Raw genomic sequence first — 15,828 nt, forward strand, 5'->3', positions numbered from 1 at the left:
AGTTTTTAAACCTAAAAAACAGAACATTTGAAGCTGGAAACTATTACATATTTTTGAACATTTTACTTTTTTTTGGCGAAATACCAATATATTTTTTTCAATTTGTGTTATTTGTGTTTCAGATAATATTGGCCCCAATCTAGCTCCGTACTACTTCACGCTGTTTATATTGGTATCCTCTTGTCTTTGTCCTTCGAGCATGAGCGCACCACCGTGCACGTCACACAGCATCATGCATCTGTAAAGACCACAGAACTCCTCACAGGTGTACGTCTCTGCAGGCGATGGCTCTGCCAATCAGTGTGCCAGTTGCTGTGGATCACGTTTCCTGCGGTGCAACCCCTCTTCCTGCTTCTGTTGTCCTTCATCTGGCAGGACGTGGTCTTTATTTGCTTCATTTGCCTCCTACCGCCCTCTAATCTACTCAGCGTTGCTTCAAAGGTGCAGATATGTAATCCATCTTTTTTTTTTTTTTTGACATAAACTGCAGACTACACAACACTTGGAGGTCACCTTGTTTTCAAGAAGACCTCATTTGCTTCTTCATGATTAAATAATTCTAATTCATTTTAGTTTCTTCTTTTATATTTCCGTGTTTTTTATAATCTATCCTTTTTCTTATTAGTTATTCATGACAAATCCTGTGGTGCAGCCAGCAGCAGGCGGCCAATATGTTTACTTTGGCTCCCAGAGGCACAGGACACACGAGAGCTAACTCATGAGGTTTATCATCGTATTGACACTCAAGAGGATTATAAGACATAAACAAGTGAGGTTTGTCAGCTTTTCACCCGCGAGGAGGGCACACATGCAGTGACACACACCCTGACGAAGTGTAATCTCTTGGAAAAAGGAGGAATGAGCTTTTCAAAACACACACGCAATTTGGGTTTATATCTTCTCTTTAATTCCGTGCAATTATATCTGCTGGATTTAGCTCCCTGCGAGTCGCCTCCCATGCTGTGCAATGTAAACAGAATGTGTTTCACTTCAAAGACAAAGTTTCTCTGTTTCTTAATTTGACAAACCTCTCAGTGTGGGTGCTGGTTCCTATGACAACAAAGCTGCATCCGTCCCCGGATGCTCTTTTTTTTTTTTTTTTTTCTTTTTTGGTGTTGTTCCCTTGATTTCTGAGAAAGCACAGATGAATTTCTCCATAGCTGTGGAGGACAGATCCACACACTTATGTGGATTTGGATGTTTTATCTGTCGTGTTAATCACAGATGGATAAATTCTAACCCCTCTCCCGGACTCCCATGCTCTTTAAACTAGTAAGACATGCATTATGTTGAGGATTCTTCTCATCTTTTGAGTTAAGTAGCCCTCATGGCAGCAGAGACACAAGAACACACAAACACCCACACCAATAGAGACACAGCCGGTCTCTCCCCCTCCCCTCCCCTTTGTGATAACTCCTACAAAACGCCTGTCATCCTTACTCAGTCATACACAAGCAGGGAGTCAGAGTGAGCCGATGGATCAATTTAGAACAGAAAAGCTGTGGCGTTCTTCAAATGTAATGGCTTTGATGTAGACATTGAGCTGCATTACAGAACCCGGCTAAAGCCGGCGAAACCCCTTTTTATCCCGCTGCTTCCTATGCAGAGCATGCTGGCAGAAACGCACCTCGCCTCTGCCGCACACTTCTCTTTCATTCAAATTCAAATTCATGTTCAAAGAAAATGTGGTTCATGAAAATATACTGTCATCCACTCTCGCTTTGCTTTTTTTCTTTTTTTTTTAACCCTCTGTTATTAATTTATTGCATTTCTCTGCAGGCCACTTCTGACTTAAAATCATATTTTAGAGTGAGATCACTTTGAGTCTATATAGTTCGAAAAAAACTAGAAAAACTTCAAAACTGGAGTGAAGTTAGCATTTTATTTAGACACAGGTTCAGACTGCCCCCTGGTGGTCAGTTGTCTAACTCCATGTACATGTATTTTTGCTTGTCCGGATGAGAACATTGACTTAATTAGAGCAAATTATACTTTTGCTAAAGTAAATATTTTACAAAATCAAATGTGATAAAACTTTTTTCAACCATATAGCTGTTTTTATCACCCAGGAGTCAGATGATTCTCAGCAAATCAGCTGCTTCTCACTTTTCTCAGGCAGGAAAAGCTAGAAAATTCACTCTACTTGGAAATTGGATTTAAGTTGTTGGATCTGTGTTAATGTCAAAGTCTACTTTTATTTTTTCAATCAAGTCACAATTGATATATTTATGTATAGAGATATATGTATTTTGTTTGTCTTCTTTCGTTTTGATTGCTTTAAATTAATCAAATTCAAAGTCAATTCATGGGAATTTCCAACTTTAGAAGTTAAAAAATAAAAAACTTTTTTTCCAGATCATCTGAGTAATTATTTGACTCTTAAATCATCAACTTTTGGACTTTTTTTAATTACCTACACACATTAAACACCCATTAATCACGACTTGCTCTGAAAATCTTTATTCATAACACTTAAAAAGTCATCCAGGCAGTAAGCAAGTAAACAGTAATTAGATCAAAACAATCGAATGTGGAGGAATGAATGCAAATTAATTCACACAGAAAGTGCTGCACTTTCAGGGCTTTAACTGGCGTTGGGTGCAGAACGCCACCAGGTTGCTTTTCCACAACTTTTCCTAAAAGTGCCAAATCTCCTAGCTAAAAAGTGGGTCGCCTGATGTTCTGAGTGTTAAATAATATGGATCAAATGGTTTCAAAGTGGGGACATTTTTCCTAAACGTCAAATAACAGCAAAGCTTAAGTCTACGGACATCTGGCACGGCTTCAAAGGGAGCAAACAAATGCAGAAAATCTGCAGCAAAACTTGTCATTTCTTTTTTAAATCAGAAAATAGAGAATAATTAGAAAAAAAATGGCTTATGCATGCAAAAATATATGGAGTGATTTTTTTTAAAATAGTCTTATGAAGGAAATCACACAGCAGTGCAGAAATGACACCTTTACATTCTCTGGTAACCCAAGTAAACAAATGTGAAACTGATGGCTGAGATCGATGTAGAAGGTTGGCAAGTTTGAATAAAAATAATAATAAAAAAAAAAGAATTGATGTGGATAAGGACAGTAGCAGAAACATCATCACAAACTATTTGTGTGTTTATCTATGATGCTTCGACTGTCATTGAAAAATGTAAAAGAAAAAAAAAAAAAGTCGGTCCCTTTATGAGTTGTGCTAGCTTAAACGGGGTGAGGTTTTCCCTTCACAAAGTTCAGAAATGAAGCGTATTGTGACCTCAGCTCTGTTGTTCACTCCTCTTTCAGAGAGAGATTCAGATTTTCATACCAGCAGCGCTGCAATCTGTACAAACTGTAAGAGTTTCTTTTTTTTTTTCTGGACAGTTGTGATATGTCTGTAAGAGATACAGCTCCATGAAACACGTAAAAACACATCTTAAATTATTTCTACAAGCAAATAACAGAATATATATCAATGGCACATTTTATCAAAGAGAAAAAAATAATAAAAATCACCCAGTTAAGCCCGTATTAGTTGATGAATTGAGGATAGACAACTTTGCCAGTTTAACATTCCATTGGAATGTGGCAGCGAAAGTCACACAATCCAGGAGCTCTAAGACTTGCAGAGGGGTCACCGAACCAGAGGGGGGTCAGCTGATGCACAAGCCTGACTGACGCGGAGACAGAGCAGTGGAGGTAGGTTTACAGTGGCCTCAGAGGGGAGGGACTCAGTCTTAGACGAACCACAGTGACATAGTATCTTACAGCTGTCCCAGCATCAAACACTGTTGTGTCAAAATGGAGCAAACTGTACAGTTATCATTAATGCTAAAAAAATAATAATAATTAGCTGGTGAAAATGATAACTAGTAAAAAACCGACACAAGCACAGGATTTGATATTTGACCACAGACTATATAAATCAGAGGTCGTCAGGCTCACTGACCACATGTTCTCCTTATAACAAAGAGGCTGTTAACCACAAGACAGTTAGAAAAATATTCACCAGACGGCAGCTTTCATTCACTATAAAGAGATCCCCCAGCTGCTGTCATGCAAAAGTATTATTATTGTTATTGCAAACTCTAAAACGATGATTGGGGGGGTGGAGAAAATGAGATTATTTATATTTAAGTATAAAATCAGCAACACTTAACGGCTGCCAAGGCCAATTGACAAAAAAAAAGGCGAGAAAGAAGTGCCTGCATTCAATGGGCACAGAGAACAGAAGGAGATTTCCACCAAAACCTCTACACACTATTTATATCTCCAAACGGTTCAAAGAAAGAGCCTAAGTGAAGAAACGCAGCATACACATCTGTACTAGTTCGTTTCAATGTCTTTTTTTGTGTGTATAATGAGAAATAGTGTCACCCACTTTCCCTTTGAAGTACTATTTTATACGAGGACTGATTTATTCCACGCTGACCCAAAATAAGAAGCATCTTTGGTCAACTTTTAAAGGTACGACCGAAACGGCTTGTATTCTTAGAATTACTGCGGTGTGAAAAACGACAAGAAAGCATGCCGTGTTCTGCAGGAAAGCCACGTCTGACCAGGTGGTCAAAACAGTCCCTCTGTGAATTGTGCGTGCATAAAAACGGGTTTCCGTGGACGCGGCGCTCTGTGCGCTCCGGTTCTAGCTCTGAGAGAAGTACTCCAGCACGAGGCGGAGGTGGCCCAGGCGGTCTTTGAGCGAGGTCAGTGACAGGACAGTGGTTTGATAGGCGGGGTCCAGCTGGAGGACCGACAGCAGCCACCAGCACCATGCTGGGCCGTTGGATGAGACCTGCGGGAAGATGAGGTCAGAACAGCAGTGCCATCAAAATACTGCACAGGTGGATTTATTTTCAGATTAGAAGATAAAACATTAAGATGCCAGTATATGTTTTGATTATACAAGGATGTAAATATGGTCATTTAATTATGATAATTCTGTTTTCAGCCAAAGTTTTCGTCGTTTTCTAGGTTATAGTTTCTACAGAGCGGCAGTAGTTCATTATTCCTGGTTCACACTGGACATAGAAGGGCCGCGGAATGGAGACTGCTTCCATTTGGCGGCCTTGTTAACCAACGGTGTGGTTCACACCAGGCGAGAAGCGCCGCAGTCTTGTTTGATCGTTTGGGAGTCTGGTCTATTTTGTCCACGAGCTGTGAGCCAATTCTGGTAGGAAGCTCCATCAAGATACATGAGAAAATCCAGTTTATTTGAAAAATATAACCAATTTTTCACAATAAAACACAGCGATTGACATATACGACCGTGTTTTTGTATCTAAACAGATTGTAGAGATGAAAATAAACATATAATCAAAACACACACACACAGACTTGTCTCTAAGTCATTGTAGGGACCCCTGACTGGACCATGCATTGTGGGGACAACTTTTTCTAAAGGTTATACTACTCTGAAAAAAAATAGGAAGAACGACTAAGTGGTTTCAAATAGAGATATTGGTTCAAATCATCAATAGGAAAAAGTAGAGTTTTGAACTGACTTGGCCTTGGTTTGTGGGGACTTGTAAAGTATTTAGTAGTAAGTGGGGACCATTTAGCACATTATTCAGTCTTTCTATCATCCTGGGAACAGAAACACACACACACACACTTCTGTTTATGTGTCTCAACAACATATAAATTAAAGTCGTGTAGGCCTACTCACTACTTGCTTCTTCTTGGCAGAAACATGGGGTAATACTTTTAGGTTATTAACTTACCCATGATGGCAAAAACAAAAAAAAAATAGCTCTAGCAGATGAGTCTGTCGACCGTTACAGAAAAATGTGCATCTGTTGTGAATTGCAGGAGAGAGCGAATGTTGCACGCACTCCTCCCTCAACCAGTGTGAACCTAGTGTTAGAATTTCCTCTTGCTGAGTTGTGTATGAGACCATTGGCACGTAGCAACCCCGCCCCCTTTCCCATCCCCATTTCAGGTGGCTCATAGCAGGGAGCTCGTGGACCGCCCAGCGTATTTTCTACGTAAAAAATATTTTTTTCAAACTGCATTTTTTTGTCTGATCCTGATTCACAACAATTTAAATAAAGAAATACTCAAATATTACATTTTGAGGTTAATATATGTCCTCAATCAACAGTTAAAACATGATTTTTATCAGTGGGCCTTCAAAGTGAGGTTGCAAACCTGAATGTCCTCCTCTTTTTCAGGCATCCTGCCGTGCTGACGGTTGATCTGCTCGCGGGTGCGGCTTCCCAGGCGCTGGTACCAATCCTGAGCCTGCTGGTACACGCTGTCGTGAAGATGCTGCAGAAGCTCCAGCTCACTTCCATCAACCTGAGGGGGAACGAGAACATCCCAACACCGACATCATTCCTCATCACATCCTCCACGTGCAGCTTAGTGCCCACAAAGTTAGTGATAATAGAAGGCTGACCTTAACGTCCTCCAGGAACTCGATGTCTGCTGTATGGTAGCCATCCCTCTGGCCTCTTTTGAGCACCCGGAATCTGCTGCCCCCTACAGTTTCCACGTAAGAGCGTCCATCAGGTAGCAGCTCCAGATCGAGGATCTCCAGCATGCAGCCATAATCTGCAAATCTGAAATTAAAAGATGAAAACATAACAAATGCATCTTTTATTAAAAAAATATATCTTAAACACTCATTTTCTTTGGTTTTCAGTGTTAAAGTTTGCTTTATTTAATACAAAAGTTACATTTATAATCAAAAAGATGATAATTTCTTCATCAATATTTTACTTGATATTAAATCTAATAAATTATATCATTATTCCCTTTTCACTCTTTTCCTTTCAGCTACTATTTACTAATGTATTAAAAATATATTAGCAGCAAAGGTGCTTGCTGGAGAGGTTATCGGATGACAATAATGCATCCAGTAAGAAAGTATTAGGCGGGGGGGAAGAATGCACCAGCAGACTTCTAAGCTGGACGCTGAGCATGATGCTGTTTTCCACCCCCTGTGGGTCACACATGAGTGATTAAGCTTTGCCCTCTGCTCTGTGCTTTTTGCTGCACTGCTGACAATCCCATCAGGCTCCGCTGAGCCCGCTGTGAGCTTCACAGAGAGGAAAATGTCAAACATGGTCTCTACACCCAAACAGTCCAGTCAAAATAACCACATCACATCGCTGCAGTCAGAAAAAACATCAAAACTTTGAAGGGATTACAATTCATATGGTGTTTTTACCTCAAATGTTTTTGGGAAAACAAGAATAAATCCATACAAAACTTAAAGCATGTTTTATTTTTGAAAAACTACTGGAAACTCTTCAACACATCTCCATGCCAAGATGGCTGCCATGTCTTAATGTTACCTTACAATAAACATAAACTATAGAAGTAAAAGAAACATCTAGCTTCCTAAAGTTCTCAAAGTTTAAAGTGTCTGTGCTCCAAAAGTGTTCATTGTTGAACCCTCGATTCCTTTGCTCTGGAAAGGCTACAAGTTTGGATTAATCTTAGCCTCAAAACCTCACTTCAACTAAAAATAAATCGTTCCCTGTGGTCTTTCAATTATGATTATTCCATTTTTTGGCCAAAATCAAAAAGCCTGTCTCGTTTTTTAAACATAATTTCTGCAGGAGTTCATAAGACACTGTGGAATTAGTGCGGAAGTAAGCCTACGTTCATATCCCAGCATTCCTTTGTTTACACTCTCTCCCGCTAGCTAACAGCCAACTCCAGGCAAACATTTAAGTAGCAAAAAAAAACCAGAAAGAAATATTGAAGTTGTATAGTTTTTGATCCATATTGCAGCTCAAAAGGGAAAAAAATGAAGACGTTAATGGATCTATTTGTCTGCAAGTGGATGCATCAGAATTGGAGCAGAGCAGGGGGGCTCAATCCTGACCTTTTTTTAAACCTCGGGTTTGTATCTGTTCCTAATCCATCACGATTTCAATTAAGAAATACTCATAAATGCAGTTTTATTCTTAAATTATTTTATACAAGTCATTCATCACATACAAAATGCTACAAGAACATGTTAAAATCGACTAAAACCAAGTTTTATTGGAGTGAATTTGAGATCATTATTTCATCCTAATTATAGTTTTCTAAACCTGCAATGATGTCTTATGTTGTGTGTGATGCTATTTTAAAACGAAGGTTCCTAACAGAGAAAAAAAAAAAAAAAGCTGCTCGTCTTGATAATTGTTGCTATAACAGGAGACACACCAGTTAGATAGCTTATGATGAGTGCATGAACAGACATGCCTCAAGTTCAGACTAGACTGTACGGCAGAATCCACTTCTGTTTGATAGTAAATAAGAGGACAGTGCAGCAGTTTGACTAAGCTGACCAAGCTCTATTTCAGAGCAGAAAGACCTGAAAACAAGGGGCTAAAAGGATTAAAAATAATTAAAAGCTTTTGGTGGAGAAATGACAAATGCTCGGTCGTACCCTTTTCCGTGCTCATAGCTGCACATGCCAAACTTCTTGGTGCCGGTCTCCATGCAGCGCCGCATCATCAGCCGGTATCGAGGTTCAAAGATGTGCAGGGGGCAGGGCACTCCCGGGTAGGCCACCGTGCAGACGAAAATAGGGATGTCCTTGGTGAGACTATACACAAAACAAAAAAAAAGTGTCAGAGATAGATTTTGCCTACAGGCAGGTTGTGGAAAATTCGACAGCAGAGGGAATCGTGCGTACTTAGAGAGCTCAGCCATCTCCGCCTCGTGGACTTGTTTCCTTTCAGCCAGTTGAGATGGGAAAAGCTGGTTCAGGAAGTCTTTAAGGACGATTGTCGGGTTATACTTCCTGTTTTTTAGGTACTTAAACAAACAAAACACAGTTAAAATCTCTAAGGTTTAAATTTGTTTTTGCATGACTTTTTAAAGTTATAAAACTGATGTTATATATTTTCCAAGCATTGGCAGCTACTAACGTAGATGAATGGCAACTATTGATGACATCATTGAGTGTTGGTAATGTAAAGACACTATTTTTCCATATTTCTCTGCTTGGAGGACTAAAAGTAGGGATAGGGGAAGCATTCAGATTGGGCCTTGGGGTGGGGGGTTACCTCCTGCAACGGCTGTTTACAGAGTGGACAGCGGAGGTTGTGGTCCAGACTCCTCTCAATGCAGTTTTTGCAGAAGGTGTGGCCACAGGGAGTTGTAACCGGGTCAAAAAACAACCTGCAGATTACAAACATCACTTTTGAAATATACATAAAAAAGTCACAAGTCTAACTGCTGTACATAAAATTCAATTAAAGTACATAATATATATCCTAAAGACTAATAGGGCTTTTAAGAACAGCTGTTAAGCACAAAACTCTACTAGAGATCTGATTGGATTTGATTTATTTGATTTTTTTTAGCATTAATTGTGAACAACAAAACAAGAAATCAAACAGATATATATTGATTAAAAAAATTATAAGAAGATTCCATCCTTAACACTATCATTACTCATTGTCATAACTAGACACTTCGGTCACATTAGATTAGTTAAATATAGCAACTATTAACTAAAGTAGTTTGACTTATTGCTTAAAAAGAACTAAAGAAATTATTTCATTTTATTTTTTTACATAGTTGTCATAATTTGGTTCTTATCAGATCAAGTGCAGATCTGTCAAGTAACAAAATAGAGTCCTTATTGATTACCCTCAGAAAACATTCGTTCATCACTTCAGTAAACAGAAATAATATCATATGAGAGAGATGACCTAATGCAGAGAGGACACTCGAAGTCGGACACAGTGAGAACACTCAGCCTTTCTTCTGAATGCTCCTTCATTTCACCTGAGAGGATAAGAGAACACAGTTAAACGAGTCGCGAGTTTGTTTAAAAAAAAATACATTGAAATAGGATTATTGATGGATATGTACATAATTAAAACAAAAACTGTCATCAACCTGCAAAAATGTATGACTATAAATTTGAATGTGTGGACATCAATTTGTGTATTAACCAAATAAGTGTTTATTAATGACAAATGTGTGTCAAATGTTTCCATGTGTTTTTGTTTATCTATTTGTATAGTTGTGTCTATCTGAATGCAGGGTTCCTACAAATTTTCAAATTAAATTTTAGACATTTTAAGACCTTTTTAAGGCCATGCATGACAAAATTAAGAACAATTTATTTGTCTATTTCCCTTTTTTGACCAAAACTGTAGCTTCTTATCTTGCTGTTTGCTGTCTGTGCCGTGAGCCTTTAGAGATCTTATTTTTACTCCTTTTTGGTTTAAAAAATTACATTTGATCATAATAATCTTGATTAAAAAAATACAATTTTTAAGCAGCATGAGTTTTTTAAGGCTCAGATATTAAAATTCAAGACTCATTAAAGGCTTGAATTTTAAGGTATTATTTCCAAATTCATAAAAAAAAATGTTTTTAAGGCTTTTTAAGACCCTGTGGGAATCCTATAAATGTGTACTTATAAGTGAGGACAATAACAGGGCATGGAGGTGAGAATACTTTACTTCTTCTAACCCTCTTTTTGATTTTGTCTTGATTTTTTCCTGTTCTATCTTTCCTTTTAATGCATTTGTCCAAAATAAAATATTATCATCATCATTATCCACATCAGTTATGTGTGTAATTTTAAGATTCTGTTGGTCAGGGTAACTGGATGCTAAAAGAAGAACCTCTGAAGTCCAGTTGCCCTGACCAACAGAATCCTGGAATAACATGACCTGGATGACTGAGGATCTCCAGACATATTCAAAGAAAAGCTGTTTGCAATATCAAATATTATTTAGGATGAAGCACAAAAGCGTGCGTACTTCTACAGTGTTGTTCCTCCTTCCTCATCATCTCTTCATCCTCCTCTGAAGCAGGAAGGAAAGAAACAGCTTGGCAGAGGCTAAGGCAGCATTCGGAGCCGGACTCATGCTTCCCCTTGGAGAAGAAGATTTTTTTTTTTTTTTACCAAAGAAGAAATCACTTCTAACCCCTGAGGTTAACATGGAAATTGAATTTGCGACTCCTGTGTGCAGCTTCACCTGTTGTGCCTCTCTCCTCTCTCTGAGCGGGTGTTTGCCTTCGCTCTGCATCGGCCCCTGGGAGCTGCTGAGGCTTGTGATGGGACAGGACACCTTTAGGTAATCTGAGACCACCTGCAGGATGCAGGACACGTCTTCTGGCACCACTACTCCCTCCACCTCCAGGATCTGGTGTTTGAGCCATTCAAGTTACAAAACAATCCATCAGATTTTTTTTCAGTTTAAAGGAGTTCTAAAATGATAAACGCATGATAGGTCCAGAGCTAGAGTTGTCCTCTGACTGAACTGTTGCCGTTTTAATTCCCAGATTTTTGCACGATTATGAGTCAAATTGTCTTATAGGCCTTAGGTAGCAAAAAAAAAGCCATCACTACAACAACAATTTATGCTAGATGACAAAAAAACTGTAAACAAATCATTTTGAACACACTGTCACCCTTTAAATTGAAAACACATTTGTTTTAAGTCAAAGTCAAATTCAAAAAAGAAAGTTAAAGTCCTAAAAAATCTATTTTTTGGGATGAATGAATTTGTAAGTAAAAAGAAAACAGGTTTCATGGGTTAATGTGAGACTCTAAATTGTCCTTAGAGGTGTTGATGTGTGTGGTTGACTGGCGACCTGTCCAGGGTCCGCCTTTGCCCAACAGTAGCTGGGATAGGCTCCAGCCACCTTCGGACCCCCAAAAGGATCCCATCCATCTACTTCCGCTCATCTGGACCAGGTTGAGGGACAGGATGATGCCCAGACTTCCCTCTCCCTGAGCCCGAGACGTTCCCAGGCCAGCCGAGAGACGTAGTCTCTCCAGCGTGTCCTGGGTCTTCCCCGGGCCCTCCGCATAGTGGGACAGGCCCGGAACACCTCCCGGAGGAAGCATCCGGACCAGATGCCCGAGCCACCTCGACTGACTTCACTGAAAAGCGACTCTGAATTCGCTCCAGGTGACTAAGCTTCTCACCCTTTCTCTAAGGGAGCACCCCACACCTAAAGACTAAAAAAGGGATCCCATTTGTTTAAAAAAAGGGGTTTAACCTAGCGGGATGAGGTGTGCCTTGGGAAATTATTCAAATCATCTATTAGCCAAACAGATTTTACACCAAGTAGGTGAAATATAAAAAATCCTAAAAGATATTTTTGTGTTTTTCTTTGACTTTTTCCTTTATTTAAGACACTTTAATAAGAGTAACTGTACACTGTTAATAAAGACTAATTTTCCTTTTTTTTTGCCTTGTGATTCTATCAAGAATACATTTAATTTGACTCAAAAAGATTGAAAAAGAAAATGGAGATGTGAGTATACACAGAGATGTGAGTATACACATCTTATTGTTTTCTGTGTAGCAGCTCATCTGTCTAAAACATATAAACTATGGCTGTTCCTCAGAGTGAGGGGGCCTTTACCTTTTTGATCTGAGTCTTTGCAGGACCAAAGTCGGCGTGAAGCTTTAGGCAACGCTGGAACTGGACGAGAGCTTCTCTCTGCTGACCCATTTCCAACAGCACATTCCCTTTCCGGAAGAAGCCCTGCACAAACACAACAGTGCAATCACAACTCTTCATTAGAGAGAAGAAAAGCTAATAATGCAAAAAAACATAGATATCTATAAGAGAACTAGAATGTGTTACAGTCAGGTGATTTTTTGTAAAAAGCAAAAAGAAAGACATTTTTTTTGTTTTAAAAACTAACAACCATTATGCATTGGTGCATTAGCAGTTCCACCCACTAACAGGGAGCGATTATGTGACATTATTTTATAAGCAGCTGTTTGTGTAACACTGACGTAAGGCTGGCAGAAGCAGTGCGATTTACTTTTAGTTTGAGCCAAATTAGCGAGCAAAGACTATAATTTAAAGGATTTTTTTTTTTTTTTGCTTTTACTAGAGTGCAAACACATGCATGCTGCAAAATGAACAAACAAGTACCTGCAGAGGAGGACCGCAGTGTAGCTGAAGGAAATATTTAGGCCAAATAAGGAACATACAACCTGATTCAATCAATGTGATAGAAAAAAAAGCAATAAACTGGACTTGGTTCATCTTTTTAAAATAAAAAAATAGATAAACTAAGTCAGTTTTAAATGTTGTTTTATAAATTAATTCTGTGTGGATTCATTCAGTTACAAAAAAATGCTCTGATTGGTGATTTACTGGGTTAAATTTTCATCATTTTGCACTTTAAGATGAATATTTATGGATATTAACAAAAGAGAAAAAAGCACTATACTGCTAGTTTAGTGTAATCCACCAGGTAAGGTCACTCGGGTAATAAGTAACAATTATGGCAAGCTCGATAACTCAAAAAAATCAAGAGCATTGAGCATTGGGTTCTGACCTCCGTCCAGTTGGGGTGAAGGCAGCAGAGGTAATCGAGGTCCGTCAGAGCGTCAGAGAAACGCTGCAAGCCCCAGTTGGCCTCGACCCTGTACAACCTGAAACTCTGAGCATCTGGAGCTAAAACATATAGAATGAAGAAAGGAGAATTGTTTAAAACTTGTATCATTTGAAAAATGCTTAAAATAATGACATTCGTGACTCACTCGGACGAATTTCAGTCACAAAGTTGTAATAGCGAATATGAAACAGTAAATATTTGCACACAAAGTTTGATTTGCAGCGTTCATATCCTCTGAAATCATAGGACAGGCAACACACTCAACATCAGTAAGTGTCAGAAATGCGTCACAGGCATTTTTAGTGCTTAAATGTTAACACTTTAGTTTTATTGTTCTGGTTTGAGTCATTCTCATTGCAGGAAATAAACTATTTTCAGTCCTGGTGTTATAAGTCACATTTTAATAAATTACATATTTTTTCCAACATTTTCCCTGCCGTCACATAATAACAACTTTTGACACATGTTACATTGATGCACCCATGTGCACTCTAGACTCAAAGAGTCACTGTTACCTAAAGCTGTTATACAAGCCGTGTTTATGTAGTTGTTGGCATTTAAAAAGAAAAATATATATATCTTTGATGCAACAAAAACAGGAGATAATGGTAAGAAAGTCAGAGTAGAAAGTTTAACTGGTTTGTCAGGCATGATGCTGGATTCCTGATATATAGGGCAGAAAGTTGTCTTTATCTCTAAGATTAATGCAGGAAATGAGGTCAACTGCACCCAAAAGGTGACATTTCATTCACAAAGACTTCAATCATTTCCTCTGAGTCATCAGCTGTCATGACTGATGTCCCTAGGGTCCAGAACTTCCTCCTGCAGATCACCAAATGTCAAACACTATGCAGATGATTTCTGTCATTACACTTCCTGACTGAGGTGTTTTTGCTGCACAGTGCTAAAGCATGGACGGATGCCTCGCGCGTGAGCCTTACCTAAGCGCAGCTCCTCATTGGTCATGCGCAGAGCTTCGGCGAACTCGTTGGCTTTGAGCTTCTCCTGGATTTGGCACTTCACTCGGGTCTCTTCGGGGTAGCATTTCTCGACGACGCTGATCAGCAGCACGTTGTTCTTCATGCCCTTCACGTCCTTCTGTTTCAACCGCTCCTTGCACATGGGGCATTTGGACGGGAGGTAACCTCCGACGCACCTCCGGCAGAACGTGTGGCCGCACGACATGGTCACGGGCTCGCACATCAGGAAGAGGCAGAGAGGACACTCCAGCAGGTCCATGGTGGACGGGTTATGTCACCAAAACGATGTCACACGAGGAAAACTTACGTCAAATGTACCCAGACAGACAGGACGTCTCTGGTTTTATTATTATCAGTATTTTAATTATTGCACTTGACAAAAAACACTTTCTTTCTGCTACTCTACTTTCTCAAGAGTCTCCGTAATATCATCTCACGGATTTACTTTTCGCAAAAAAGTCTTTCCCCGACATTATCGTTGGAGTCGCCGCACAGTCTTTTGTTCCAAACAAAAAGCATCTTCCCTTTACAGACAGGTTTAATTCAAGCAGCTTCCACAGTCCAGCACGCGGCTCTCTTCCCTCGACGGCTCAAACTCCAAAGACAGCACCCCCAAAAACAAAGAAATTAATCCACAGAGGAGCTCCTTTTTTGTTTTTTCTTCAATTTTTTTTAAAGTCTGTGTCCGCTTTTAACCCATGTCGGGAGCTATCCAAAGCCACGAAGCTAGGTTACTGTGTAACACCATTACATTACATAAATAAAAGTCACGTGACGCAGCAGCGTGCGCTCTGATTGGACAAGAGGATAGCTTTTAGCCCTGTTGTGAAACCCAAGGATCCTGAGTTTCATAACACAACTTCGGAGACTAAAGTCCTTCTTTATTTACTAGTATTAATGAAAAATATACAACACGGTAAATTGTCACAATTGTCAGTGTGACTGTGTTGGTAAAAAACTAAAGAAAACGTTTAGAAAATATCTCGACAGCATAGGGAATCCTAGTGGAGTCTAATGACATGTAGGGGGCGTGGCAGCTAACTGTAGCATAACCTAAGAGCACAATAAACCCAGTTATGCATCTTTTAGATTTTTTTTTTATTGAAATATATATATTAAAAAAAAGATTACAGTTTCAGTGTAGCTTGTAAATGCATTACTTGCATTTTAAAAGTACTCCTAAACCCAAATTTAAGGTGTTTTGTCTTTTTTATGATTAATATCCTTACTAATTATTTAAATATATAGGACGTTTTAAAGTATTATTATTTATTATTTTATTTTTGTAAACTAGCAGGGGAGAGTGTACACAGTAGGATGATGGGAAATGAGAGCAGGCTTACACCTATCAGTCCAATTCAGAGTTCAGAAGCAAATTTCTGATGAACTCCTGCCAATCAGCAGAAACTGTCCTAGAAAACAACACTTTTAAACAATATATTTTGAATAAAACAGCATGATCCTAATTAAAAGACCACTAGGAACAATAGATCTAAAGATTATTGGAGTGAGACTTTAATGACTAGATGATGGAGCAATGAT

General features: G+C 39.0%; 1 protein-coding gene across 1 annotated transcript; it reads right to left on the reverse strand.

Annotated features, from left to right (window-relative positions):
* Window positions 1-1,111: 1,111 nt before the first annotated feature.
* On the reverse strand, window positions 1,112-15,252 carry lonrf1 (LON peptidase N-terminal domain and ring finger 1). The gene is made up of 12 exons (XM_024283638.2): window positions 14,248-15,252; window positions 13,247-13,365; window positions 12,316-12,438; window positions 10,917-11,084; window positions 10,698-10,812; window positions 9,633-9,708; window positions 8,982-9,096; window positions 8,609-8,730; window positions 8,360-8,518; window positions 6,371-6,533; window positions 6,121-6,270; window positions 1,112-4,765 (listed from the first exon to the last, which is right to left on the reverse strand). The coding sequence occupies exons 1-12, from the start codon at window positions 14,543-14,545 to the stop codon at window positions 4,616-4,618; spliced, it is 1,758 nt and encodes a 585-aa protein (XP_024139406.1). The 5' UTR covers window positions 14,546-15,252; the 3' UTR covers window positions 1,112-4,615.
* Window positions 15,253-15,828: the final 576 nt, after the last annotated feature.

This window comes from Oryzias melastigma, linkage group LG10 (assembly GCF_002922805.2).
Source record: "Oryzias melastigma strain HK-1 linkage group LG10, ASM292280v2, whole genome shotgun sequence".
In the NCBI taxonomy this organism is placed as follows: Eukaryota; Metazoa; Chordata; class Actinopteri; order Beloniformes; family Adrianichthyidae; genus Oryzias; species Oryzias melastigma.

Bases quoted from the DNA above. Each gene is read 5' to 3' on its own strand.
- lonrf1 (XM_024283638.2), bottom strand. From the start codon at position 14,545: ATGGACCTGCTGGAGTGTCCTCTCTGCCTCTTCCTGATGTGCGAGCCC. The intron at 12,439-13,246 runs GTCAGAACCCAA...GTGTTTGTGCAG, and splicing joins TTCACCCCAACTGGACGGAG to GGCTTCTTCCGGAAAGGGAA. The intron at 6,271-6,370 runs GTCAGCCTTCTA...GTTCCCCCTCAG, and splicing joins AGTTCCTGGAGGACGTTAAG to GTTGATGGAAGTGAGCTGGA.